Genomic DNA, 27,233 nt, shown 5'->3' with positions numbered 1-27,233 from the left:
CTGTGGGGGCCGGGGGCAATGCACGGTGCGGCCACGGGGGTCCCTTCACCCCAGTACCGGGGTGTCCCCCCCGGGTTCCCCGTTCCCGTTCCCGCCTGGCCCCACACATCCTTCCGGGAGCTGCCGCGGTTCTCCCGGCCGGAGGTGCCACGGCCCCGCGCACCCGCCCCGTGACTCAGGGCAAGGGCACGTCCTGTGGGGTGTCGGGGTGTTCCCACTGCCCCAGTGCCTTGGGGAACCCCAAAATCCCGGAGCACCCCTGGTAAACCCCGGACACCGCCAGCTGGGGGGTTCCAGGGGGTCTTTGGGGTGCAGAGCTCTGGTGTCCCCTCCCCGGGAACTCCGCAGGGACACCGGAGGCCTCCCCTCCTGCGGGATGAGCTCGGAGGATTTCCCGGCGCGGGCACATCCGTGCTCGGCTCCTTCTCCTCCTGGCTGGGTGCCAGGGCAGCGCCCCGCACATGGGCACCCCCAAAACCTTCCTGCAGGAGCACCCAGGGAGCCCCGCGGTGCCACCGGGGCTGGGCTGGCCTCGGCCGGCTCCGCGACCCAGATCTGCCACCAATTGTGCCCTGGCACGGCGTTGCCGCAGCCCCCGCGGCAGCCAGGAGCGGGGCCAGGCTGGGATGTGGATGCCAGGCACGTGCCACAGCGGGCACCCGCGGGGACAGCGTGGGGACAGCAGGGGGACAGCGGGCAGGGGGCTGTGCCATGCACAGGCAACCTGCGATGCTGGAACAGGTGGGCACAGGAGATGGTGCCATGTGGGGTGACAGGGGTAGCTGAGTGTCCCCAGTGCAGGGGACAGTGCCACGCGGGGTACCTGGGTGTCTCTAGGACAATGGGCTGCGCTTTGAGGGGTGACAGAGGCACCTGGGTGTCCCCAGTGTTGTGCGGGGTGGCATCGGTGCCCAGGTATCCCCAGGGGAAGGTGGCACGCAGAGTGACAGTGGATGTCCCCGCTGCAGGGGACAGCCAGCGCCGCGCTCAGGTGTTGCCAGCGCAGGTGACAGCGCTGTGCAAGGTGACAGCGCTGCCGGTGCCGTGACTGGGGGGATGGTGTCGCGCCAGGTGACAGATGTGTCAAGTGCTGCACCCAAGTGTCCGCAGTGCAGGGGACACTGCTGCGCTCGGGGGTCCCCAGCGCGCACGGGGACCGTGCTGTGCGGCCCGACGGCGCGCCCCGTGTCCCCCTGGTGCGGGTCCCGGTGCGGGTCCCGGTCCCCGCGGTCCGTCGGGCGGCCCCGGTGCGGGGGTCCCCGCCGAGCCCGGGCTCCCCAGCGGCGGCGCGGGGCCGGGGCCGCCGGCGGAAAGTGTGTCACTGGGGCACGAGGCTGTCCCCGGGAATCACATGGGGGAGGCGGCGGCGCCGCGTGCGGCCCAGTGCGCAGCCGCGGCCGGTGCGGGGGGCGGCGGGGCGGGCGGCGGGCGCACAACAGCCCGCACCGGGCGGCGGCGCGGCACGGCTCGGCGCGGCTCCGCTCCGGGAGGCTCACGGGGCCGGGACAGGATGGCGGCCCCCGAGGCCGGCAGCACAGGTCAGTGCCCCGCGGAGCCCCCCACCCCCGGGACCACCGTGCGGGCACCGGCACCGGCAGCGGTCCCCGGCACCGGAGCGGATTGGGGGGCAGCGCCCCGGGACCGCGGAGAGGGGCTGCGCGCTTGAGACGCGAGTTGGAGGGGTCCGGACACCGGGACCGAGGGGTCCCGCACGCCCGACCGGGCAGGATGCGCGCTGGGACCGCGTCCCGGAACGGGGCTCCGTCCTACCGGGACCGGGGGGTCCTGCGGAGCGGGGTAAGGCTCGGACAGCGGGGCCGGGGTGTCCCCGGGAGGAGGGTAGGGAGGGCTGCGCGCCGGTACCGGGCGTCTTGCACTCCGGGGCGATGTGAACACCGGCACCGGGGTGCTCCGGTAATCGGGGCAGGAGGGATGGAGACCGGACTGGGTGTCCCGAACGCGGGAGCGTGCGGGACGCGGGAGTAGGAAGGCTGAGAACGGGGATCTGTGTTCCGGGAGGTCCCGGACAGCGGCATCGGAGGGGAGCGCGGCGGGACCCGGGTGTCCCGGAGACCGGGACCGAGGATTCCCGAACGCCGGAGAGTGCTGGACACGGGGGTAGGAAGGGTGAGAGCGGGGATTGTTGTGTCCTGGGCAGCGGAACCGGAGGGCAGTGAAGCGGGTCCGGGTGTTGTCTCCTGGGGCAGCGGCACCGGGCTGTCCAGGAACCGGGACACGGGGATCGGTGTGTACCGGGCGGCGGGACCGATCAGGGTGACCGGAGGGGACCGTGGCCATGGGACCGGGTTGTCCCTATCAGCGGCACCGCGGCCACGGGACCGGGCAGCCCGTGGACGGCCGAGGCGGTGCCGCGCGTGTCGGGGCTCCCTGCGCACCGGGAGGGGGGGACCGGAGGCGGTGCCCCCCCCTTCCCCCGTGTCCCCCCCGCACGTGTCCCCCTCCCCGCCGCTGCCACGTGCGGAGTTTGTTTTCCCCTCAGCCCCGCCCCGCCCCCTCCCATTGGTCGGCACATGACATCATCGATGACGTCACGCGCGGAACTGGGGACGCCGCCGTTCATTGGGGGGGCGGCTCTGTCTCCGGGGCAACGAGAAGGGGCGGGGCAAAGTTTGGCCAATGAGAGACGGGTGGGCGTGGTAAAGCGTGAAGGGGCGGGGTTTAGGGGGGCCACGTGCGGCTGGAGCACGTGGGGCGGCGGCGTGAGGCCGCCTGAGCTCGGGGGGGGCTGCGGGGAGGCTATTTGGGGGGGTTCCCTCTGTTTTGGGGTCAACAGAGTTTCCCTCTCTCTGGGGCAAGCCTTTCTGGGGAATCCCCGCACCCCAAACCCTTAAATGGGTGTCCCGAGGCTTTGGGGTGCGGGGATCCCCCCATTATTTTGGTGCCTTAGCAGCGGGGGGGGTCCCCAGGATCAGCTGGCCTGGAGGTGGGACCCACTGTCCCCAATTCGGTGACCCCCTTTGGAGGTGGCTCAGGGAGAGGGGGATGGTGACAAGCTGGCTCTGGCGCGTGGCATCTGTGCCAGCGGCACCGTGTGCGGCGGGAGACACATGGCCCTGGTGATCCCGTGTGTCCCCGACATCACCATCCACGTGTCCCAGCCCGGAGTCGTGTCCCGGTGCTGCTGTCCCTGCCCCGTGAGTGGGGTGACAACGGCTGTGCCTTCAGCCAGGGGCCACGCGTGTGTCCCCTCCTATCCTGCTCCCCATTTTCGGGGGTCTTCACACAGCTCCTCAGTCCTGCAGTGCGGACTTATGCCCTCAGTTTGGGGGGCTGCGCTGGTGCCATGGGGGAGCTGCACTGGGGGCACCCCAGTGCCGTGGGGGGCTCCGTCCCGGGGGGCCGCACCGTGGGACCGTCCCGGGAGCCGTGGGGCGGGAGCTGCAGGCACCGAGCCAGGAACCGCAGCAGCAACTCCGTGACCTCCTGATTTCACCTCTGCAGAGGGTTCCCAGCCCACATTCCTGCTGCAGGCAATTCCGGGGTGCCCTGCCCGTGTCCCCAGCCGGCACGTACCCGGATAAACCCGGCTGTCCCCGTCCCACGTGGGGCCGCGGCCCGTGGCTGCCGCTGGGTGCGGTGCCTGACTCAGGGTGGGCGGCACACGTGCGGCGCAGCGGGAGATCCACGGATCCGGGATGCATCCGGGCCGCTTCCCTGGAGACCCCACCCCGCGTGGGGCTGCGATTCCCCTCTGGGGGGCTTCCCCCCCACCGCCCCCGCGGTGCCTGGTGTAGCTCAGTGCATAACTGACCCACCGGGATGCCCGCGGATCTGGGATGCTTCCCTATGGATCCCACCCCACCTGGGGCTGCAATCGCTCTCCGAGGGGTTTCCCCCTCCCCAGCTGGCAGAGGCTGAGCCTGGCACGGCTCAGCGCACGTGTGGCAGCGCGGGATGCCCACGGATCCTGATTGCTGATGGATTTGGGGTGCTTCCCTGGGCATCCCACCCACCTCCGTGAGGCGGGGGAGGCTGAGCCCGGCACGGCTCGGTGCATGAGTGGCTCCTTCTCTCTGCAGGTGGGGTGATCAGCTACGTGGGCTCCAGCGGCGCCTCTCCCACCCGCACCAGCCCCGTGTCCCTGTGCAGCGACAGCTCCAACGGGAGCTCCCAGTCGGGCTCGCAGCCCTTCCCAACCTATTTCCCACCATCGCCCACCGGCTCCCTCCAGGATTCCCGCGCCTATGGCGGAGCCACGCTGGCCCCCCATGAAGACGGCTCCCCTTCCTCCTCGTCGTCATCCTCTTCCTCCACCTCCTCTTCCTCGTTCAGCTCCTCGGTGAATTTCCCCGGGGTGCAGCCGGTCCCCGCGGACGAGCGGCGCCGCAGCTCGCCCAGCAAAGCCGGCAGCACCGTCACCAGTGAGTGGGGCTCCCGGGGGGGTAGCAGGGGGGTCTCCCCACCCCTGGAGCCCGCTGACCCCCGTCCCCCCGCAGAGCTCAACGGGATGGTGCTGCTCTGCAAAGTCTGCGGGGACGTCGCCTCCGGCTTCCACTACGGCGTGCACGCCTGCGAGGGCTGCAAGGTACCGGGATGGGGCCGGGGATGGGGCACGGAGCCCCTGTCACACTGCGGGGACCCCCAGTGATGCCCCCCGCTCGCCCCGCAGGGTTTCTTCCGCCGCAGCATCCAGCAGAACATCCAGTACAAGAAGTGCCTCAAGAACGAGAATTGCTCCATCGTCCGCATCAACCGCAACCGCTGCCAGCAATGCCGCTTCAAGAAGTGCCTGCTGGTCGGCATGTCCCGTGATGGTGAGCTCGGAGGGACCCGTGTGACGTCCCGAGCCGGGGATTCCCTCCGGGGGTGGGATTTCCCCGTGCCCAGCGCGCTGGTCCCTTCCTGGGATGTCTCCAGGGCTGTGCCTCCCCTCTGGAGCCGCTCCCCGCCTGTGCTGGGTGCTGTGCCTGTCCCACGGGATGTGTCCCCCTTTCCTGGCACCCCCCCATATGTGGGGCAGCGTGTTCCTTCCAAGACTGAGTGCCCCGTGCCCAGAGCTGCATGTCCCCCCCATGGCCAGGGCTGACCCTCCCACACCGGGTCCCCCAACATCCAGGCTGTACATCCCCCCCTTGGATGCATCCCCCTCTACTCAGATCTCTACATCCCCTCCTGGGATGGGTCCCCCTATGTTCAGGGCTCTGTGTCCCCTCCAGGACCGGGTATTCCAATTTAAAAAGCTGCTTGTCCCCTCCCGGGATGGGTCCCCCTATGTTGGGTCCCCCTCCAGGACCGAGTATTCAATTTTTAAGGCTGCGTGTCCCCTCCAAACCCAGGGCAGAGATGCAGCCCCGCTCCCATCACCCCCTCATGGTTCAGGTCTGGGGGTGCATGGGGGTGTCCCCTCCAGCCGCTGATGTCCCCCTAACCCCGGTGTCCCCCCCCAGCCGTGCGCTTCGGGCGCATCCCCAAGCGGGAGAAGCAGCGGATGCTGGCGGAGATGCAGAGCGCCATGGGCGGCATGGCCAGCGCCCCACCGCCGATGCCGGGGCCCGGCGAGGGTCCCGCCGCGGGCGGGGGGCACGCAGCGCCCCCCGGCCCCCCTCCGCTCGCTCCCCCCGCCTGCTTCTCGCAGTTCCCGCAGCAGCTGACGCCGCCCCGCTCGCCCAGCCCCGGCGGGGCCACCGAGGATGTGATCGCGCAGGTGGCCAAGGCGCACAAGGAGATCTTCATCTACGCGCACGACAAGCTGGGACCCCCTCCCGCCTGCGACAGCGGCCTCCTGCGCTGGGACGCGCCCCCCGCCTGGGCCCCCGGGCCCCCCGAGCCCCGGCTGTGCCCCGCCGCCTACCCCGAGCCCCCGGCCCCGCGGGGGTGCCCCTGGCCCCGCGGCCCCAAGGACGTCCTGCCGGTGAGCGCTCCCGCTCCCCTCCCCAGGCTGTTTTTAGCCGCTAATCACGTCAACCCCCTCATCCGTGCCCCGCTCCCCGGTGGGGAGAGCCCGGGGGTGCCCCCGGTGCCCGCTGACCGCCGCTCCCCCGCAGGCGTGCCCCATGAACAGCCACGTGCCCGGGCGCAGCGGGCGCTCCGTGCAGGAGATCTGGGAGGATTTCTCCCTCAGCTTCACCCCCGCCGTCCGCGAGGTCGTGGAGTTCGCCAAGCACATTCCCGGCTTCCAGGCGCTCTCCCAGCACGACCAGGTCACCCTGCTCAAGGCTGGCACCTTTGAGGTACGTCCTGGGATAATGGTGAGGGCTCGATGCTGCCCCACAGACTGACAGCGGTGCCCCATGGACTGGCACGGAGCCCCAAAGCATGGGAACAGTGGGCCAAAACACAGCAGGAGCCCCGTGGCATTGCAGTGCCCCACATTTGAGAGCCACGGCGCCCGTGGCATTGCCTGGTGCCTCACAGCACTGCAGTGCCCCACATTTGGGATCTGTGGCACAGAGCACGGTGTCCCTGTCATGGCACAGTGCCCTGAGGACTGGCATGGAGCCCTGCAGCACTGCAGTGCTTCACAAGCAGGAGTTGTGGCATGCAGCACAGTGCTCCTGGCATTACACAGCGCCCCATGGCACTGCAGTGCCACTCTTTTGGGAGCTGTGGCATGAAGCACGATGCCCCAGGCATGGCATGGTACCCCACAACTGGGCACCACGGGCTAACACAAAGCCCCATGCCCCATTGTAATGACCCATATTTGGGAGTTGTGGCATGAAACACAGTGCCCATGGCATCACACAGTGCCCATGGCATGGTACCCCACATTTGGTGGTCCCAATATGGATCACAGAGCCCATGGCATGGCACAATGCCCCTGGCATTGTCTGGTTGCATGGCAGTGCCCCACATTTGGGAGCCATGGTATGGCACCCCACATTTGGTGATCACAATATGGATCACGGAGCCGATGGCATGGCACAGTGCCCCTGGCATTGTCTGGTTGCATGGCAGTGCCCCACATTTGGGAGCTGTGGCATGAAACACAGTGCCCATGGCATCACACAGTGCCCATGGCATGGCACTCCACATTTGGTGGTCCCAATATGGATCACAGAGCCCATGGCATGGCACAACACCCCTGGCACTGCCTGGTGCCCCATGGCACGGCAGTGACCCACATTTGGGAGCTGTGGCATGAAACACAGTGCCCATGGCATGGCACCCCACATTTGGTGATCACAATATGGATCACAGAGCCCATGGCATGGCACAGTGCCCCTGGCATTGCCTGCTGCCCCATGGCACAGCAGTGCCCCACATCTGGGAGCTGTAACATGGACACCGATGTCCCTGGCATGAAGCACGGTGCCCGTGGCTCTGCCTGGTGCCCTGTCCCACATCCTGCCCCCTGCCCACAGGTGCTGATGGTTCGTTTTGCGTCGCTGTTCGACGTGAAGGAGCAGACGGTGACGTTCATGAGCCGCACGCGGTACGGGCTGGAGGAGCTGTGGGCCATGGGCATGGGAGACCTGCTGGGGGCCATGTTCGACTTCAGCGAGAAGCTCAGTGCCCTCGAGCTCAGTGACGAGGAGCTGGGGCTCTTCACTGCCGTTGTCCTGGTCTCAGCAGGTGGGCACGGGAGGATTTGGGGACATTGAGGAGGTTGGGGCTGGGATCGGACGAGTTTGGAAAAGAATGGAGGGGTTTGGGGCTGGGATCAGAAGAGTTTGGAAAAGAATCAAATTTGGGGCTCGGATCAGAGGAGTTTGGAAAAGAATCAAGGGGTTTGGGGCTGGGATCAGAGGAGTTGGGAAAAGAATCGAGGGGTTTGGAAAAGAATGGAGTGATTTGGGTCTGGGATCAGAGCAGTTTGGAAAAGAATCGAGGGGTTTGAGGCTGGGAGGAGAGGAGTCTGGAAAAGAATGGAGGAGTTTGGGGCTGGGATCAGAAGAGTTTGGAAAAGAATCAAATTTGGGGCTGGGATCAGAGGAGTTTGGAAAAGAATCAAGGGGTTTGGGGTTGGGATCAGGGGGTTAGTTGGGTGTTCGGCGCATTCAGGGATGGGATTTGGGTGGCATTGAGATGATGGGGGGGGATATCAGGGGGTTCAGTGCTGAGATCGGGGTGATGCCTGGCTGTGATCAGGAGGTTTTGGGGGTGGAACTGAGGTGCCCCCTCCCCTGCCTGCCTCGCCAGACCGCTCGGGCATGGAGGACACGGCCTCGGTGGAGCAGCTGCAGGAGACGCTGCTGCGGGCCCTGCGCGCCCTCGTGCTGAAGACGCGCCCGGCCGAGACCTCGCGTTTCACCAAACTGCTGCTGAAGCTGCCGGACCTGCGCACCCTCAACAACCTCCACTCCGAGAAGCTGCTCTCCTTCCGCATCGACGCCCAGTAGTGCCCCCCCCGGACCCCTCCCCGCACACCCCTGTACATACACCACAGCGTGGGGGGGGACGGACACACAGACTCCCCCCTCCCCCGGGGCAGCACCGACCCCGTCGGACTCGCAGGGATTCACCCCGAGGTGGGCGCCAGGATGCTGGGACCCCCCCTCCCACCCCACCCCAAATCGGGCACCGCCCCCACGGCACCGCTGGCAGAGCCGGGGGGGGTCCCCTCACCCCGACACCCCCGTTCTGGCGGCCGGGGGGGGACGCAGAGCCGTGTTGGGGAGGGTGGGGTGGGTCTAGAGGAGGGGAGGGTGGTCGGGGAGGGGACGGGGGGGGGGGGTTTGGTTGGTTGGTTTTTTTTTCATCATATATTTATTACATAAATATATAGTAAAATAGACCAGCAACAATTACCATAAAAATATCTTTCTTTAAAATCCTGACCAAAACACAAAAGGGTTTAAAATCGCACGTCACAGACTGTGATTGTCACGGGGGCTCCACGGCCCCCCCGGCCCGCGCCCCTACATTCAGCGACGCCGGCCGCGACCCCCCCCCAACCCCACTCCCCCCCGCCCCCCTCCCCAGCACCCTGCATAGTGGGGGACCCCGCGTGGGGCGCGCCGAGCCGAGCCGGGCCGTGCTGGGCCAGCTGTTGGCCGGGCTCGACGCCCGTGGGCAGGGGCAGCTCTGGAGCCATGAGGTATGTGCTTGGGGGGGGGGGGGACACACAGCGGGGGGCACGGGGACCGGGGGGGGGGACGCGGGGTGACCCGGGGGAGGTGGCGCAGGGGTGGGGGGCACCGCTGTGGCCCCCCGGGACCGAACGCTGGATGCTGGACGTGCGATGGCGACGCGAGACGGAGACGCGGGGACGGCCCGGGGGGGGGCGTGGGGGGTGTCAAGGGTGGGTGGGGGGCGTGCGGGTGGGCAGCGGGTGGGGGGGGCCGGGCTGAGCCCCCCCCCCAGCCCGGGACAAGCTGCCCCAGGGCCCCGTGTGGGGGGATGGGGGGGTCACGGGGGCTGATTAAGACACGTCCCGTGTCGCGACGGGAGCGCGCGGTGTCGCGCGGAGTGTGCGCGGGAACGCGCGGGCAGCGCGGGGACACGGCAGCGGCACCGCAACGACATGGAACGGCACCGGAACGGCCACGGTACCGGCACCGGAATGGCCACAGCACCGGCATGGCATGGCCACAGTACCGGCACCGGAACGGCCACGGCATGGCCATGGTACCGGCACCGGAACGGCCACAGCATGGCCACGGTATCGGCACCGGAACGGCCACAGCACTGGCATGGCACGGTCGTGGTGCCGGCACTGGCACGGCCACAGTACCAGCACTGGAATGGCCACAGCACCGGCATGGCATGGCCACGGTACCGGCACAGCCATGGCACCAGCACCGTGCCCTCATTGCACCAACAGGAGTTGCCATGGCACTGACATGGCACGACACGCGTGGCCGTGGCACCGGCGTTGCGCCAACTGGCACCGACATGGCACAGCCACGGCACCGTCACGGCCACCACCGGGCTCGGGGGGCACCGCCCGGGTGCCGCGGCCCCGCCCGTGGCCCGAAGGCACGAGGTGGGACCGGTGCTGTGCCAGGGGTGGGGGGCGAACCCCCAAACCTGTGCCCCCCGCCCAGTGCGGGCGTTAGTGTTGGGCTCCTATTGCACCGCCCGCAGCCGGTGCTGCCGGGACCCCCAAACTGGGACCCCTCAAAGTGGGGACCCCCAAACTGGGGGTCCCAGCAGGCCCCCTCCCAAGCCAGGCCCCTGGGTGGGGGTTTAAGACATTTTGCACCAAGGTCCAATCCGGCGCTGGTATTTGGGGCTGGGGGCAGGCACCCCCTGACCCAGGGCACCCCACAGCCCCGCTGTGCCCCCCAACCCAGCTGCAAGGGGTCTGGCAGGGCCCCCCCAACATAACCCCAATGGTTGGGGGGGAGTTTGGGGTGTGGGGGGAGCCCAGCCCGGCCCCCCTGTGCCTATGGGGGGGGGACGTGTCTGGTGTTGGGATTTTCTGCTTTTAAACGACCCGTAAAAAGATTTTTTTTTTAATTACAAAAATTATATATTTTATATATATTTATATATATATATATATATATATTAGCTTAGGTGGGCCCGGCCTGCCTTGCCGGCCCCCCCCCGGCCCGCACCCCCCCCTCGGCCTCCGCCTGAGGTAAGAAAAAATTCACAAACCTAAATTTGGGGGGGGGGGGGTTTAAAAAGGTGATAAAACCATTCCCGGGTGCCCCCTCACAGCTGTGCCCCCCCCAACCCTCCTTTAAGCCCCCTGTGGGATTCCCCCTGCCGGCCCCCGCCTCAGCCCGGCCCCCCCGGCAGCATTGGGGGGCAGTTGGGGGGTGCAGCCCCCCCAAAGTGCTGCTGCCGGGGAGGGGGGGGCAGTAGTGCAGTGGGGGGGCACCCAAAGCCCCCCCAGCCGGCGCCTCCGGGGCCTTTGCAACTCCTGACGGACACGACAAAACCCACGAGGACAAGGGGGGAAAAAACAACAACAAAAAAAAAAAAAAAAAAAAGGACAACGGAAAATTGGGGGGGGGGTTGGGGGGGAGGGAGCGGCCCCCCCACCCCAGTGTCCTGCAGCGCCCACCATCCGCGGCGCTTGGCACAAAAATCGTCTCCTCTCAGCCCAAAAAAAAAGACAAGAGAACCCCCCCCCAAAACCCCAATTCTGGCCCCAAATTTGGGGATAAGTGGGGGGGGGACACAGGGGGGTCACCCCAGCCGGGGCAGACCCAGCGGGCTGGGTGGGGGGGGGTCCACCAGCCCTGCACCCCGATGGGCTGGGGTCCCCCTCGCCACTGCTGTGCCCCCCCTGTGCCCCCACCTTGCTGTGGGAGGGTCCTGGCCCTCACCCCACTATAGGGGATGGGGGTCCCAGCCCCTGCCCTGCTATGGGAGAGGGTCCTGGCCCCCACCCCAGCCCCCCAAATTGCTGCCCGGCCAAAAGTGCATATGGCCACGGCCCCCCAGCCGGGGCAGCCTCTCCCTGTGCAGCCCAGAGCCCCCTCCTCTCCTCCCTGCTCTTCCTCCTCCTCCTCCTCCTCCTCCTTCCAAAGTGCAGTTAGTTTAATATTTTAGCCTCTCAGGGAGGGAAATAAATGCTTAAAAAATAATAATCTACGAAGAGAAGGACAATAAAGGGAACGCTCGACCGTCGGGGCCCTTCCCTGTGCAAACAAACAAAATTCGTCAAGTCCTGGGGCGGGGGGTGGGAGGGTGGGGGGTGGCTGTTGGGGGGCACAGCAGGACCCCCACCCTGGGCACAGCATCCCCTTGTCCTTACAGGGGGACACGAGAAAGATTTGGGGGGCAGGGGGCCAGAGCGGGGTTTGGGGGGGCACAGGGTGGGGGTGGTGTCGTCCCTACACCTCCTGGTCCTCGAAGACCTCGAGGAAGAGGGGAGGGAAGAGCTCGGTGGGACACTCCACCTTCATGTGCAGGAAGCGGCTGGCGTGGCAGGCGCCGATCATCCGCAGATCCGTCACCTTCATCAGCAGCTTGGGCCAGAAGTGGGGAATGTTGTGTTTGCGGTAGTTGATGTAGTGCTCAAAGGCCAGCAGGTAGGTCTCCTGGCACTTCTCGATCTTCTCCACGCAGATCAGCCCCGTCCGGTCTGCAGGAAGCCAAGGAATCGTCAGGAAGTGGTGGAATCACGCAATGCTTTGGGTGGATGGCAGGGAAACCTCCCAATGTCCACCTTCCACCCTGTCCCAGGGTGCTCCAAGCCCCATCCAGCCTGGCCTTGGACACTTCCCTTTGTCAGGTCCTCACAGAGAGGAATTTTTCCCCAATACACCACCACAATCTCCCCTTTTTAGTTTAAATCTCTCCCTGCTGTCCTGGCATTCCCTGCCCATGGAGGAGCCCCTCTCCCAGTCCCTCTCATAGGGCTGAGTGTCCCCAACACCCCCTGGCTGTTGGGGTGCCCACCCCACAGACCCACCCCAGCCTGGCAGGGATGCCCAGGGGACCAAGAGGCTCAGCCTGTGCTCCTAGGTGCCCTCTACATCCTCCTGGAGCTCTGGGAATTGGGGTGCCCACCCCAAATCCACCCAAAATCCAGGGGGCATGATTTCCACCCAATGCACCCTAAATGTGTTGGGGGGCTCTGGCATCGGAGTGCCCACTCAACACCCACCAGGACAGTGAGGATTTTGGGCATTGGGGTGCCCACCTAATGCACCCCCAAATGCTGGTGGCTCTGGCATCAGGGTGCCCACCCAACACACCCCAGGACAGTGAGGACTTTGGGCATTGGGGTGCCCACCTAATGCACCTCTAAATGCTGGGGGTTGTGGGTAAAGAGGTGCCAACACAACCATCCCCATGGGCACCCTCTGGGCATGGCAGTGCCCACCTAATGCACCCCCAAATTATGGGGGTTGTAGGCAAAGAGGTGCCAACACAACAATCCCCATGGGCACCCTCTGAGCATGGTAATGCCCACACAATGCACCTCTAAATGCTGGGGGTTGTGGGCAAAGAGGTACCAACACAAAAATCCCCATGGACATCCTCTGGGCATGGGGGTGCCCACCCAATTCCCCCCAAACCTGCAGGGGATCTCTGGCATTGGGGTGCCCACCCAACCCCTCCCCAGGACAGCGAGAACTCTGAGCATTGGGGTGCCCACCCAACAAACCCTCTGACTCCCTGGGCACCGGGGCACCCATCACCCCATTACCTGAGGACATGAGCAGCACAGCCTGGAGCAGGGCCACCTCGGTGTCGTCCAGGTTGAAGGCAGAGAGGGACTTGCCCAGGTCGAAGATGGCATCGGAGACGACGCCGAGGCCGCCGTTCTTGAGCTGCTCCCGTTTCACCGCCATCTCCCCGCTCAGCGTCAGCGTCTCGCTCTCGGGGTCGTAGCGCACGGCCGCCCGCAGCGACATGATCTCCATGCAGCACCCCTTCAGCAGGATGATCTGGTCCTCACAAGGCAGCTGGGGGCAGTTTTGGGGGGGTTTGGTGTGATGTAGACACTGGGCAGAGCACCCCACGCCTCCCAAAGTCCCCAGCCTGCGTTACCTCTGAAAACATGGGCAGTTTTTTGGCAAAGTCGACCACGCGGGTGATGGCCGGGGTGATGATTTTTGTAAACTCGCTGAACGCCTCCAGGTCGACTTTGTCCCCGTCAGGCATGGAGGCCATTGGGGACTGGCCGATGTCCTCAGGCTGTGGGGGACACGGTGGTGTTGGGGGGGTGTCACGTCACCATGTGTCCCCTGGGACCACCGTGGTGGCACTGGCGGGTGTGGGGTGACCATGTCCCACCCCAGGACACCCACGGTGGCACTGGGGGTGTGGGGTGACCATAGTGTGACCAACCTGTGGCCCCCACAGTGGTGTTAGGGGGTGCAGAGTGACTCTTTCCCTTCCATGACCCCCACAGTGGACAGTGGCACATGGGGGTGCAGTGTGACCGTGCCCCCCCTCTGGGACCCCCATGGTGGGCAGTGGTGTTGGGGGTGCAGTGTGACCCTGCTCCCCCTCCCTGGGACCCCTGTGAGGCCATGATGTGACCCTGTCCCCCCTCTGGGGCCCCCATGTCACCGGGAACAGCCGTGGCAGGGCTGGTGCAGCAGCCAGGAGAGGGAGCTGCATGACAGGGACAGTGACAGGGCCAGCGGCAGGGCCAGCCCAGGGCCACCCGCGGGCACAGCTGTCCCCTTCGGTCACTGCTCACCCCTGAACCCTTTGGGGGTGACCAGCTCAAGGACGCCGAGCAATGTCCCAACCCCCCTCGAGTGCCCAAGGACACGGTGACATCCCAAACCTGGCACTGCCACCACGCATGTGCCGAGCGCCCGAGGTGGTGACAGAGCCCCTCCACTGCATCCCCTCACCAGGAATTTCCGCTTCTGCTTCCAGTGGCTGCCCTGGGCATTGGTGCTGCGGTGGGCTTCTGTCACAACGTGGATCAGCTCCCACTCCTCGGCACTGGGGTTGGGGCGGTGCTGCAGGGATTTGATCATCTCCTCCTTCCGCCGCCGCTCCCGGTTCTCCTCGATCAGCTTCCTCTTGGCTACCCGCTTGGAGTCATCCAGCACCACTGCCGGGACCCCCAGAATCAGCGGGGATCCCCCAAGTCGTGCACCCCACAGCTGCACCCACAGTGACCCCCAGCATCAGCGGGGATCCCCTCACAATGCACCCCACAGCTGCACCCACAGTGACCCCCAGCATCAGCGGGGATCCCCTCACAATGCAGCCACAGATGCACCCACAGTGACCCCCCAGCCTCCTCCTGCTGCTCTGGGCATCCCAACTCACCCCATAGCACCACGACCCCAATCCACCTCCCCAAAGCCCCCCACTATCATCTGGGACCCCCACAATCAGCAAGGACGCCCCATTCGTGCATCCCACCCCACTGCTGCATCTGAAATCACAGATTGCTCCTGCAGCTGATTTGGGCACCCCAAAACGCCAGGACCCCAACCTGCCCTGGGGTCCTGCAGCTGATCTGGGCACCCCAAAATGCCAGGACCCCAACCTGCCCTGGGGTTCTGCAGCTGATCTGGGTACCCCAAAGTGGCAGGACCCCAACCTGCCCTGGGGTCCTGCAGCAATCTGGGTACCCCAATGTGCCCCAAAGTGCCAGGACCCCAACCTGCCCCACCAGCCGAGCCCCCCCAGTGCCCCCCAACTCACAGTCCATGGCCATGCCCACGGAGATGCACTTCTTGAAGCGGCACAGCTGGCACTGGTTGCGGGTGATCTTGTCGATGACGCAGCACCCATCGTATTTGCAGGAGTAGGTGGGGTGCAAGTTCTTCTGGATGGTCCGACGGAAAAATCCCTGGGGAGGACGAAAGGGGGGGACACAGTGAGCCCTGCTGAGCCCCCCCTGAGCCCCCCAAACCCCCCCTGCCCCAGCTCACCTTGCAGCCCTCGCAGGTGATGCAGCGGTAGTGGTAGCCGGTGGCCTTGTCCCCGCACACCACGCACTGTTCATCTTTGTCCAGGTAACTAGGGATGTACCCTGGGGGGACCCCCGAGTCAGGGACCCCCAGGGCACCCCGGGGCAGGGCCCCCCACAGCAGGGACTCATGGGGTGCTCCATGACAGAGACCCCCAGAGCACTCCATGATGGAAATTCCAATGTCAGGGACCCCCAGGGCACCCCATGATGGAAATTCCAACGTCAGGGACCCCCAGGGCACCCCAAGTCAGTGGCCCCTGGAGTGCTCCATGACAAGGGAACACCTGGAGCACCCTGTACCAGTGACCCTCTGCACACCCCACATCTGGACCCCCCCAGAAACCCCAAGTAAGGGACCCCTGGAGCACCCTGTACCAGTGACCCTCTGCACACCCCAAATCAGAGCCCCCCAGGAGCCCTAAATCAGGGATCCTTTGCACACCCCACATCAGAGACCCCTGGCACAAGCAGCATCACCCCCCATGCCAGGGATGCCCAGAACACCCTCCCCTCTCCGTGCCTCAGTTTCCCCTCTGTCTGCACCCAGCGCTGTCTGCCCTGCCACTGCCTCCACCCCGGCACTGGAAGGGTTAACTCTGGGGTGTGTGAGTGGGGGGTGCCCGAGCCCCCCGCACCAATAAAGCCCCCATTATCCCATTAACCAGCAGCAGGGGGGGCCCCCTGTCCCCCCTGGCACACAAAGACACACTGTCCCCGCCGCTGTCCGGGGAGCAGAGCCCCCCCAGCCTCCTCACCGCCAACCGCTCGGGGAAACTGAGGCACGGATCATCAGCAGGTCCCCAGCACCCTCCTGTGCCCCCCTCGAGTTTTGGGGGGGCTGGAAGTGGGAAGCCCCAAGGGGTGGGGGGTATGGGGAGGGGGCTGAACGCCTGGGTGCCCCCCACAATTCGAGGGGTGTCCGGGATTGCTGCACCCCACAAACGCAGGCGTGGGGACCCCTGTGGCGCTCCGCAGGTGCGGCATGTGGGGGTCCGCTGGTGTTCCCCCCATTCAGGGAGCGGGGAAGGCGCAGGGGAGGGGCGGGAGCCGCACGCCCGGTTCCCCCCGGTTCCCCCCCGGCAGCTCCCGACGGCGCCGGCCGCTCCCCGCCGGGGAATGGGGCAGGGCGGGGGGCAGCGCCCGCGGGGCCCCCCTTATCGCCCACCCCAGGGCGCTGCCGGCCCGATAGCGCCGCCCCGAGCTGAGGGGAACCCTGCAGGGATGTGGGGTGCAGGGAGAGACTTTGGGGTGCCCGGGATACAGGGGGTGTCCCTGCGAGCCTGGCAAGGACATGGGAGCTCCTGGGGTGCCCACAGGGGACACGGGGTGTCCGTGGGACTCCGGGGAACCCAGGGGTGTCCGTGGGACTCCGGGGTGCCCACAGGGGACACGGGGTGTCCGTGGGACTCCGGGGAACCCAGGGGTGTCCGTGGGACATTGGGGTACACGCAGGGGACACGGGGTGTCCGTGGGACTCCGGGGAGCCCAGCCGAGACCTGGGGTGTCCATGGGACATTGGGGCGCCCATTGGGGACAAGGGGGGGTCCGTGCGACTCCGGGGAGCCCAGGGGTGCCCGTGGGACATTGGGGCGCGCAGACACAGCAATCTTGGGGTGCCCATCGTGGACGAGGGGTGTGCATAGATTTTGGGGGACTCAGGTGACATATAGGGAGCCTGGCAAGAATTCGGGGCCCCCAGGGTGACCCATGAGGTGCCTCGATGAACCGGGGGTACCCAGCAGGGTTCATGGGGTGCCCAGCAGGGCTCATGGGGTGCCCAGCAGGGCTCATGGGGTGCCCGAGTGAGCCGGGGGTGCCCAGCAGGGCCAGGGGGTGCCCGGGTGAGCCGGGGTGCCCAGCAGGGCTCATGGGGTGCCCAGCAGGGTTCATGGGGTGCCCGGGTGAGCTGGGGGTGCCCAGCAGGGTTTATGGGGTGCCCGGGGGGGTTCAGCGGGAGCCGGGGGTGCACCCCCATACCTGACATGCTGCTCTTCACCAAACATTGGCTGCTCTTTCTTTTGCGCTTCCCATCCAGCCACCTGCGGGAGCCGGGGGAGGGGATCACAGGCTGGGACGGCGCCCATGGATTCCCGCTGCCCCCCCCCAAAATTCCAACAGCGCCCCAAAATCCCCCTCGGCCCCCTTTCCCTGCAGGCCCGCCCGGGGGTCCCAACGCGGCGATGTCACGGGTGGGGTGCGGCTGGGGAGGGTGGAGAAGGCCCTGGGGACCCCCCCCACCCAGAACAGTCCCCCGAGACCGGGACCCCCCCCCGGGACACGGCACCGCCCCTGGGGGGGGAAAGGAGGGGAAGGGAAAGGGTGGCGGGTGGGGGAGGGGAAGGGTGGGTGGGGGTGGGGGAGGGGCGGGGGAAGGGTGGGGGGGGAGGGGCGGGTGGGGGGAGGGGCTCATTCACAGTCAAAGACAAAATGTCCTTTTGGCTGAGCGGGGAAGTGACGTCATCGGGGGCTCAGCCAATGGCGGGCGGCGGGGGTCCGCGCGCGCCCGGCCCCGCGGGGGGGGGGAGGGGCACCTGCGGGGAGGGGGGGGCGACATGGGGACCCCGCACACCCCCCCCCCCATCAGGGGGGGCTTTAGCCCAAGGTGACCCCGAAATAGAGAAGTGGGGGGGCTCGGGGCCCCCTCGGGGAGAGGCACGAATGAGCGGGACACGAGTGGGGAAACCTGGGCATGGACACACCTGGTGACACGTTGGTTGCAGGGGGACACCCAGGACACGTGGGGGTGATCCCCAGAACGGGAGGGACGGTTGGGGACATGTGGGGTACAGGGTGGGGCTGGGGTGCACAGGACATGGGGACACCCACGGAACGTGCGTGGGGACACACGGAGGGGATGGGGACACGAGAGACACCCAGGACACAGGGACACATAAATGACCGTGCAGGGGAACACAGCGGGCACGAGGACACAAGGGACACACCGGGCAGGACAATAAAAGGGACACGGTGGGCACAGGGACACACCGGGCACGACAGTACAGGGGACACAGTGGGCACAGGGGTGCAGCAGGTATAGGGACACTTGGGGACACACACGACATTCGGACACAGAGGGCGCAGGGACGCGCAGTGCCACCCCAAGCAGTACCACACGTGTCCCCGCGCCGGGCTGGGCGCTCACCGGGTGTCCTCTGGCTCCGACAGCGGGTCCAGGGTGCTGGGCTTCTGTTCCATTCACCGCAATTCCATCAAGGAGCGCTCAGCACCGACCGGGGGGGGGCTCCGGCGCCACGCGGGGGCCACGGCGGGGTGGCCACGGCCGGGGGGGGGCCACGGCGGGGGGCTACGCCGCGCACCCCATGGTGCCCCTCAGTGCTCAGCACCGCGCAGCATCCCGGGCCGGACCCTGCGGGACACCGGAGTCAGCCCAAAGCGCCGGGAGAGGGGTGGGACCAGCCCCAGGGGACACAGAGGGGACCCCCAGGTAGGGGTGGGGTGGATGGGGCACCCCCGGGAGGTGTGGATGCTGATGGGGGTGGGTGTGAGCGTGCAAGGGTGTGTGGAGCGTGTAAGGGCGGTCAGGGCTGGGCAAGGGCAGGAGGGACGTGTGAGAAGTCAAGGAGGGAGCGACGTGCAGGGTGTGACAGCAGCGGGGCTGGGCCAGAGGGCAGAGCGGGGTGAAACGCACACGGGGGGTTGAAATGCACGGGTGTGAGAAATGCACAGGTGTGCAAGGCTGTGGGAGCATTAAAGCAGGGGAAGAGTGTGCAGGGTTGGGGAAGAGCATGTATGAGAATGTGTACAAGTGTGTGAGCGTATGCACGGGTGTGCCACGCCATGGGAGAGCATGCAGGGCACATGTGAGAGCATGTATGGGTGTGCAAGAACATGTACAGATGTGTGAGAGCGTGCATGGGTGTGCAAGGACATGGACAGGTGTGTGAGAGCATGCGCAGGTGTGCAAGGACATGGACAGGTGTGTGAGAGCATGCACAGGTATGCAGCGCACGCGTGAACGCGTGCATGGGTGTGCAACAACATCTACAGCTATGTTAGGCTGTGGCAGCATGGAAGGCGTGTGTGAGAGCGTGTGCAGGGCTGTGCAAGGCTCTGTGAGCGTGCACAGGCGTGGGTGGGTGTGCTTTTGCACACCCAGGGGTGCAAGGCTGTGTGAGAACGTGCCCTGGGCTGTGAGTGTGCAGCAAAGCACAAGCACGCACAGATCGGAGCTCCCCCCACCTTTGGGGCAGGGCTGGGGGTCCCCAATAGGAGGGGGGAGCGTTGGGGCGGGGGGTGCAGAGGGCAGCAATGTTCACTGCACAGCTGAACACCCCAAAATCCGGGGCTGGGGGTGAATTATGGGGCGATTGATGGGGCAGGCGGCCACTTACGGGATGGGGGGCGCCGGAGCTCCGGGCGATCCCTCCTCTGCGAGCTCTGCTGTGGCAAAGACACGATGGGTGGGGGGGTCAGGGCACGGGCAGCACCGGGGGGCACCCCCGGACCCCCCTCCCCAATGACGGCAGCAGCACCGCCGTCTCTCGGCGCCCACATCCCACGGGTGCGATGGGGGGGCCCTGCTCACACCCCCCGTCCCTCCCCGTGACCCCCCGGTGACCCTCCCGGTGCGAGGGGCGCGGGGGGCCCGGAGCCCGCGGCGGGGGGGGCGCGGGGGGGCGGCGGCGGGCGCGGTGCCCAGCCCCGGGCTCCTCCGCTCCGCGCGGGGACAGCAGAAAGTAGGTCACGTTTGTCTTGGCCGCCACAGAAATTCCTCCGGCGGATTTAAAACGCGGCGGACGGGGCTGGGGGGCCCCCCCGACACCCCCACGCCGGCCCCCATTGCTGTCGCCCCCCTCTCCCAGATGAGGGCACCCCAACCAGCGGAGGATGGGGGGTGAGGGATGCTGCACCCATGGGTGCACAGAGCACCCTGCGCTGCACGGGGCGTTCGCATGAGGGGCCCCCCAGAATGAGGAGGGGGCGTCGCCTGCAGCAGCCTCTTGAGGGAAACTGAGGCACCGCAGCGCACCCACCAGCCCGGGGTGCACTCCCCACCTCGGGGGGGGGTCTTATGAGGAATGGACGCCCCTCGCCCGCAGCCTCAGGCCGGGTTTGGGGCCGGCGGTACCTATAGAGCCGGGGGCTGCAGCAGCAAATGTTTGTTCCATATGGGAACGGCGCGCCGAGAACTTCCAAGTATAGGCACTGGCAGGGATCCAGAGCTGCGCGGCCCCCGCCGGGCACCGGCCCCCCCGCCGCCCCCCGCCCCTCTCCCCCGGGACCCGGCAGAGCCCCGACACGCTCGGGGCATGTGTGGGGCTCGGGGTGCAGCGACGTGGCGCTGGAACCGCTCTGCGGTGGAATATGGGCTGTCCCCAAAGCCGGCGTGCGCTGGGTGGGCTTGGCCGCCCCGCCTCAGTTTCCCCGCTGAGGTGGCCTGGTGGGTGCAGCCCCAAACGAGAGAGGTTTAGGGATAAACGGGGCGGCGTTTTAGGACGGGGTTCGCCACCCCAGCGAGACCCCAGCAGCCCCCTGACACCCTCGGCATCACCGGCACCCTGGGATCGCCCGGCGGAGCCTGCGGTGCCGCTCCAGGAACCGTCACTCGAGGAATCCCGGGCGCGCTGGGGCGGCCCAGACAGACAGACAGACACGGGAGGCGGCTCTTCTCGTCCTCCTCCTCCTCCTCTTCCTCCTCCTCCTCCTCCAGCGGGACACGTGTGATGAGCGCAGCCAGGTCTCAGCCCACCCTGCGCCGCCGGCACCCAAACCCGCGCGTCCCACCTGCAGCGCCAGGTGCTCTGGGTGGGTGCTGGGTGGGAGCGGGGTGGCAGCCGGCGGGAGCCCCCCCGGCGCCCCCCCAGCCCAGCCCCACGCCCAGGGGAGCGTTTCTGCTGAGTCGGGTGGTTGCAGGCGGCTGAAAACAACCCTGGGGCAAAGTCCGGGGCTGGGCCCGACGGCGGGAGCCACCTCGCCCCAGCGGGGGCACCCAGCACCCCGCTCCCCACGGACCCCACCCCGGGGACCCCCCAGACAATGGGAGACCCCTCCACAAAGGCACTGACCGCCTCTGTGGGTGCCAGGGCTGCCCCACGGGGACATTGCCGTGTCCCTGCCCCCCAGCACAGATGGGCTCCGGGGGTCCCAGCGCCCCCCCAGCCCAGCTGCCAGCCGGGTCAGGGAGGTGAGGCCCTAAGCGCTTTAGCCACGGTGCCAATTAGCGTGATTAGCACGGGCTGGGGGCAGGGCAGCCCCGCGGCCGCCGGCCAGGGATCCCCGGCCATGCGGGCACCGGGGCAGTGTCACGGTGGGCACCAGGGCAGCGTCACCGCGGGCACTGCGGCGTCACGGTGGGCACCGGGGCACTGTCACACTGGGCACTGGGGCAGTGTCCCGGTGGGCACCAGGGCAGTGTCACGGTGGGCACCAGGCTGGCATAGATCTGCCTGACAAACCCTGGCTGCACCGGCTGGCACAGCCGTGCCGTGGGAGTGTGGCCAGGCACGGGGCACCTGCCGTGCCACGGCTGGCGGCACCCGGCACGCGCCGATGCCCGTGTGTGAGGCCGTGCCAAGTGCCACACGCGTGTCTGCGGCTGCTGCTGTCACACACCTGTGCCAGTGCCCGGCACACCATCACACCCAGTGCCATGCAGCACTGCGGGCACGTGTGGCAGTGGGGACAGCGCGCCGTGCCGTGCCGTGCTGTGTCAGGAGGCTGCAGGAATCCCAGGCATGCACAGCAGCTGGGCAACCCGAGCAAGGGGGATGCCACGGGCCTGACATCAGGGCAGCCCACCCAGTGCCATGGGGGCGCTGCATGGTGCCCCCTCCTCACAAAGGATGGCTGAGCCCGGGTTTGTGTCCTCCCTGTGGCTCAGGGCTCCCTGAAGCCACCACTCGTAGCACAGCTGGTGGCTGCAGGGCTGGTGACCTGTCCCGACACTGACAGGGCACCCAACGTTGTGGCCTTGAGCCTCTGACAGGTCCTGTGTCTGACCAGTCCTGCATCACCACAGAGGGGACCTGCACCACGACCCAGCCCTGGCCCTGCAGCCCCCACAAAGCCCCCAGGACTCCCAAACCTCTGCATCCAACCAAGGCCCTCAGGATTCCCAAAATGCTGCATCCAACCAAGCCCCCCAGGATTCCCAAAATGCTGCATCCAACCAAGGCCCCCAGGATTCCCAGGAACTCTGCATCCAACCAAGGCCACTCCAGCCACTCCTTCCTGCCGTGTGTGAGCATTCAGCTGTGCCTCCTCTTCCCCATCCCACAGGAGCTGCCTGGCAGAGAAAGAGCCACACACCCCTATCCCCAGCAGCATGTCCCCTGTGCCAGCACACAGGATGTGCCTCATCCCGCTGTCACAGCTTGTCCAGGCTGCAGAGGTCACCCAAGAGGGTGACCCCCGAGCACCTGGTGTGTGCTGAGTGTGCCCAGGCTCAGCTCTTTGGGGTGGCTGCGGGCCCCGAGCCCCGCGGGGTGCCCCTGGCCCCAGGAGGTGTGCCGGGACGCCGGGAGCTATTCTCAGCCCTTGGCACGGCATGGGACGTTTCTAAATCGGGGGCTCTGGTTCACGTGCACGGGGACGGGGGGGAGCTCCTGGGTCCCCTCCCCCTGGTGAAGGGGGGGAGGTGGCCGCCACGAGGTGCCCAGCGCGGGCACCCACGAGGGGACACAGGGACAGGCACCGTGACACGGCACCGGCACCGTGTCCCCCTTGAGAAGGGGACACACAGGACAGTGGTCGCAGTGTTCCTGCAGCCACCCGACCCTGTCCGAGGGTCTGCAGCGCGGGGGACACCCCGAACGGCACCGAGCCCGCCGCGCCCCCCGCCCGCACCCAGCCTGAGCGGGGCCCTGGCAGCGCAGCCCGCGCCCGCCTTCGCCTACACCGCGCCCCCCCTTCTTCTCCTCCTCCTCCTCCTCTTCCCCCCCAGGCCGGAGGGGCACCCAGGCGTCCGGCCCCGCCCCCACGCCCCGGCGGCTGCGCGGGGTCCGGCGGGGCCGGGGGTCCGCGGGATGGGACCCCCGGGGCGGCCCCGCCGCTGCCTCGGTGTCCGCTGACCCGGGAACGCGCTGGCGGGGCGAGGAGCGGGGCCGGGGGATTGCGGGGGGGGTCCCGCTTCCTGCAGCCGCCGCCCGTCAGGAGGGGTCGGGGGTGCGCCCGCAGCCCCCCCGTGCCCGCTCCGCAGGGTGCGGGACACCGGGGACACCGGGAGCGCACGGCCCGCGCTCCCCGCTCCGCGAACCCGAGCGCGGGGCGACCCCGCGAAGGTCACGGCCGCGGGAGGGAAAGGGGTGCCCGTGGAGCCCCCACGCCAGGATCCCGCTCCCGGGGCCCGCACCAGTGCGGGGGGCGCACGCAGCCGCACGGAGCTGCCCTGGGGAGGGGGGGACGCGCCTCGTCCCCACCCTGCGCCAAGACCCCCGGGCAGGGGAGCCCCCCCAAACCGGTTCCACCGGGGTTTGCCCGCGCCCCACGGCGGCCCCAGCCCCCTTAGCGCTGCAGCGGAGCCGCGGGGGTCCCCGGTGCCGTCGGAGGTCAGGCGGGGTGAGGCGCTGCCCGGCCTCCCGGTGCGGCTCCGGTGTCGGTGCCGGTGGCAGTCCCGGGCGGGGGGGTCACGGCTGAAGGTCGCGGTCCCGGGGTGACCTTGGCCGTGCCGCCCGCCCGCCCCTGCCTCAGTTTCCCCGCATCGCACAGTGGGGACGCACCAGAGTCCGGTTGGGACCGCATCCCTAACCCCGGCGGCGACACCGGACCGGGGCAGGATCCGCCCCCCCGGGGTTGGGGTGGGGGACACGCCGCGGGACCGCGGGGCGCCGTGCACAGGGGAGCCCCCGCCACGCCCCGCGCCCCGCTCAGGGCGAAGCCCGTGGTGCGGGACTCGAGCCCCCCCCTCCCACCCCGCCGCACCGGGGACGCCCCCCCCGCTGCCCCCGCCCTAACCGGGAGCGGCCGAACCGCCCCCCCCGCCCCCCCCGCGCTCCGCTCTCGGCGCAAAAAAAAATAATTAAAAAAACAATTTAAAATTTTCAAAATAAAAAAAATCGCAGCATTCCTGCTGCCCTGCGGGGTGGGTGCGGGGGAGCGGACACAGCGGCCCCTAAAACCCTCACGGACACCCCACGGCGCCGTCACGGCCCGGCCGTCCACGGTTCCTCCCCCCCCCGCCGCGACAGGGCCACGGCCTGCCCACGGCCCGGCCCCGCGACCTGCCCACGGCGCGGCCCCGCGCCCAGCACCGCAGAGCCACGCCGCGGCCCGGACCCCGCCACGCCGCCACGCCACGGCCACGGGGGGGCCGCGGGGCCGGGGGGCCACGGCCGGGGGGGGCTGCCCCCGTGGCGCGGCGTGGCGGGCGGGGGGCAGCGCCGTGCCCCGCATGCAGCAGCCGCGGGTGCGCTGGGGGTGGGGGGCGCGGTGCTCCCCCCTCCCCACCCGCCCCCCACGGGGGAACGCGGCCCCCCCGCCCCACGCCAAACGCCCGGATTTTCCAAGAGAAAAAAAAAAAAATCTTTGCCCGTGTTTTTTCCTCGCGGTTCGCGGCCCCCGAGCCCTCCGCGGGTCCCAAGGCTCCCGAAGCGATCGCCGCCCGCCCCCCCATTCCACGCACCGAACTGCGCCCGTGCTCAGCCGGGGGGGCCCGGGGGGGGCGGCCGTAAACAACCGGGGGGCCGCGGGGCCGCTCGGGCCGGCGGGGCCGCTCGGGCCGTACCTGAGGTCGACGGCGGCTGGCGCGGAGCGGCGGTGCGGGGCGCGGAGCGGGGCTCGGAGCGGCGGTGCGGGGCGCGGAGCGGAGCGGGGCGCAGCGGCGGCGGCGGCGGCGGACGAACGGCGCTGGCTCCTCCCTCCCCCGGCCCCGCCGCCCGCCCGCTCCGCTCCGCCGCGGCCGCAGCCCCCTCCGCCGGCCGCAGCCGCTCCCTGCACCCGCCGCGCCCGGCCCCGCGTGGGGACCCACGGGGGTACCGGGGCTGGGTGACCCCGGGATGGCGGGGTGGGGACGGTGGCGGTGGCAGGGTGTGTGTGTGTGTGTGTGTGTGTGTGTGTGATGGGAGCCCTGGCCGTGCCCACGGGGATGTGGTGACGGCGACAACGAGGACGGGGGGTGGTGAGCGCAGGGTGGGGGGCTGTGGGCAGGGGGGGCGAGGGGAAGTGCCCAGGGGTTTTGGGGATGGCACCCACGGGGAGCTGGGGACTGTGCCCACAGCTGGTGCCCGTGGCCACAGGAGTTTGGGACGGTGCTCGCGGGGAGGTCGTGACAGTGACAACGGGGACGAGGGATGGCGACCACAGCGTGGCGGGCTGTGCCGGAGGGGTAGCGGAGACGGTGCCCAGAGAGGCCCAGGGGATGCCCGTGGCAGGGTGGGAGGATGGCACCCACAGGGACTGGGAACGGCAGCCACGGGGATGCTGTGACAGTGACAACCTGGTGTCCACGAGGGCAGGGCACGGCTGGGGACGGTGCCCACGGCCATGCTGTGATAGTGGGGACTGGAGAGGCTGCCCACAGGATTTGGGGACAGCACCCAGGAAGGGCTGGCGCGGTGCCCTCGCTGGGTGGCGGTGGGGTGGAGATGATGCTCACGGAGATCTGGGACAGTCCCCACGGGGCTTGGTGACAGTGCCCACGAGGCAGGGGGCAGCTCCACAGCCCGCGGTGCCCAGCCCGGCCCGGGGAGGGGCACACACCAGGCACGGGGGTCCCAATCAGACCCACGCCACAGGATTCACTTCCACACACCCGCACGTCGGGGGGCCCTGCCCCTGCGCCCCCCGGGGGATGTGGGGGAGAACGGGGGTCGGACCCCGCTGTGGGGCCGCATCCGGAGCCGCTGTGGGGCCGGGGATGGCGGCGTGCACCGGGAACGCGGGGGGATCACTGGGGAGGGCGCTGAGGGTCGCCCCCCGACCCGCCCGTGCTACCCCACCCCCGTTCCCAGCAGCCCCTGCTCCCAGCCCCCCCTTTTCCTCCCCGGACTACACGTCCCGTCATGCCCGGGCTTAAAGGGGCTCTGCCGCCCCCCACCCCCGCCCCGAACCCCGCAGCTCGGCCCTGCGACCCCCGGGGGGGTCGGTGTGGCCGCCCCCCACCCCCCAGCCCCGTGGGTACCCCGCTCTCTGGGCTGCACGGGCGATGCGGTGACACCCAGGGGGATGGGGGTCCCCAGGGGATGAAGGCTTCTGGGAGAGGAGGGTCCCCAAGGGATGAAGGCTTCTAGGAGAGGAGGGTCCCCAAGGGATGAAGGTTTCCTTGGCACGGGTGTGCCCAGGGGATGGTTACTCGGGGGGTGCAGGGAAGGGGGGTCCCCAGCGGCTCTCAGGGCACGGTGCTGCTCAGAACGGGGACAACAAGGGGACAGCGCTACCCTGAGAACGGGGATCTCCAGGGGATGGTGGTCCCCAGGTGATGGGGACACCCAGGGGATGGAGGACAGTGACACCTGGGGCTGCTGGTGGCTGTTCCCCACAAACCCCGAGGGACCCCCCAGGACCTCCTGCTCCGCTGGTCCCCACAGCCCCAGTGTCCCCACAGCCCCCACGGATCCCCCCGCTCCCTGGGTCACCCTGGGGCCCTCCTGGCCTGCCTGGCGCTCCCAGCGTGGCGGGGCAGCGGCAGCGTGACGGCCCCCCCGCCCCTCCCCGCCTGTTCCGTACACTTTATCCTCAGCAAACACGGCACGGCCGCGGCCCCCCGCAGCCGTCTGCCCGCGATAAGGCCGTGGCCGAGCTTGCCTGCCCCCAGCCCCGTCTCAGCACCACTTCATGTCCCTAAATCCCCTGCCCGAGGCTGCCTGGCAGCCCCCATCGCAGTGGGGAAACTGAGGCAGGGCTGGAGTTTGCTTGCGGCCCCTCTGGAGCGCATGGACCTCTCGCATTCATCACCAGCTCTCTGTGCCCTGTGAGGTGCCACCAGGGCCACCACAGGTCCCTCTGCACTGGCCCAGCTGAGTGGAGACCCTGTGCCCTGTGGCTGACCCTGATTTGGGGGGATTTGGGATTTAGAGGG

General features: G+C 68.3%; 2 protein-coding genes across 3 annotated transcripts; one reads left to right on the top strand and one right to left on the bottom strand.

Moving 5' to 3' along the window:
- The first annotated feature begins 1,380 nt into the window (after nucleotides 1-1,380).
- Nucleotides 1,381-10,808, top strand: NR1D1 (nuclear receptor subfamily 1 group D member 1). Its single transcript, XM_074557973.1, has 8 exons — nucleotides 1,381-1,538; nucleotides 4,041-4,382; nucleotides 4,458-4,546; nucleotides 4,631-4,775; nucleotides 5,409-5,872; nucleotides 6,006-6,191; nucleotides 7,326-7,536; nucleotides 8,104-10,808. Exons 1-8 carry the CDS (start codon nucleotides 1,511-1,513, stop codon nucleotides 8,301-8,303), a joined length of 1,665 nt encoding a protein of 554 aa, XP_074414074.1. The 5' UTR covers nucleotides 1,381-1,510; the 3' UTR covers nucleotides 8,304-10,808.
- On the bottom strand, nucleotides 10,417-25,240 carry THRA (thyroid hormone receptor alpha). 2 transcript variants are annotated; one of them, XM_074557975.1, is made up of 10 exons: nucleotides 24,942-25,240; nucleotides 19,612-19,660; nucleotides 18,402-18,626; nucleotides 17,237-17,298; nucleotides 15,219-15,319; nucleotides 14,989-15,136; nucleotides 14,181-14,386; nucleotides 13,363-13,509; nucleotides 13,019-13,277; nucleotides 10,417-11,947 (listed from the first exon to the last, which is right to left on the bottom strand). In XM_074557975.1, the coding sequence occupies exons 3-10, from the start codon at nucleotides 18,452-18,454 to the stop codon at nucleotides 11,697-11,699; spliced, it is 1,227 nt and encodes a 408-aa protein (XP_074414076.1). In that variant the 5' UTR covers nucleotides 18,455-18,626; nucleotides 19,612-19,660; nucleotides 24,942-25,240; the 3' UTR covers nucleotides 10,417-11,696. The 2 variants fall into 2 exon arrangements, with proteins under 2 accessions (XP_074414076.1, XP_074414075.1); XM_074557974.1 differs by having other exon boundaries at nucleotides 19,612-19,657.
- Nucleotides 25,241-27,233: the final 1,993 nt, after the last annotated feature.

The sequence above is a fragment of the Zonotrichia albicollis genome, chromosome 23 (assembly GCF_047830755.1).
Source record: "Zonotrichia albicollis isolate bZonAlb1 chromosome 23, bZonAlb1.hap1, whole genome shotgun sequence".
Classification (NCBI taxonomy): Eukaryota; Metazoa; Chordata; class Aves; order Passeriformes; family Passerellidae; genus Zonotrichia; species Zonotrichia albicollis.
Note: the sequence above shows the minus strand (reverse complement) of the source record. Positions and strands in the feature narration are given on the sequence as shown.

What these genes read in the sequence shown, in the direction of transcription:
- NR1D1 (XM_074557973.1), top strand. Translation starts at nt 1,511, where the DNA reads ATGGCGGCCCCCGAGGCCGGCAGCACAG. An exon ending in AGCCGGCAGCACCGTCACCA is followed by an intron (nt 4,383 to 4,457) that starts GTGAGTGGGGCT and finishes GTCCCCCCGCAG; the next exon opens with AGCTCAACGGGATGGTGCTG. An exon ending in GGTCGGCATGTCCCGTGATG is followed by an intron (nt 4,776 to 5,408) that starts GTGAGCTCGGAG and finishes GTCCCCCCCCAG; the next exon opens with CCGTGCGCTTCGGGCGCATC.
- THRA (XM_074557975.1), bottom strand. Translation starts at nt 18,454, where the DNA reads ATGGAACAGAAGCCCAGCACCCTGGACCCGCTGTCGGAGCCAGAGGAC. An exon ending in TCACCTGCGAGGGCTGCAAG is followed by an intron (nt 15,137 to 15,218) that starts GTGAGCTGGGGC and finishes CGTCCTCCCCAG; the next exon opens with GGATTTTTCCGTCGGACCAT. An exon ending in AACTGCCCATGTTTTCAGAG is followed by an intron (nt 13,278 to 13,362) that starts GTAACGCAGGCT and finishes AACTGCCCCCAG; the next exon opens with CTGCCTTGTGAGGACCAGAT.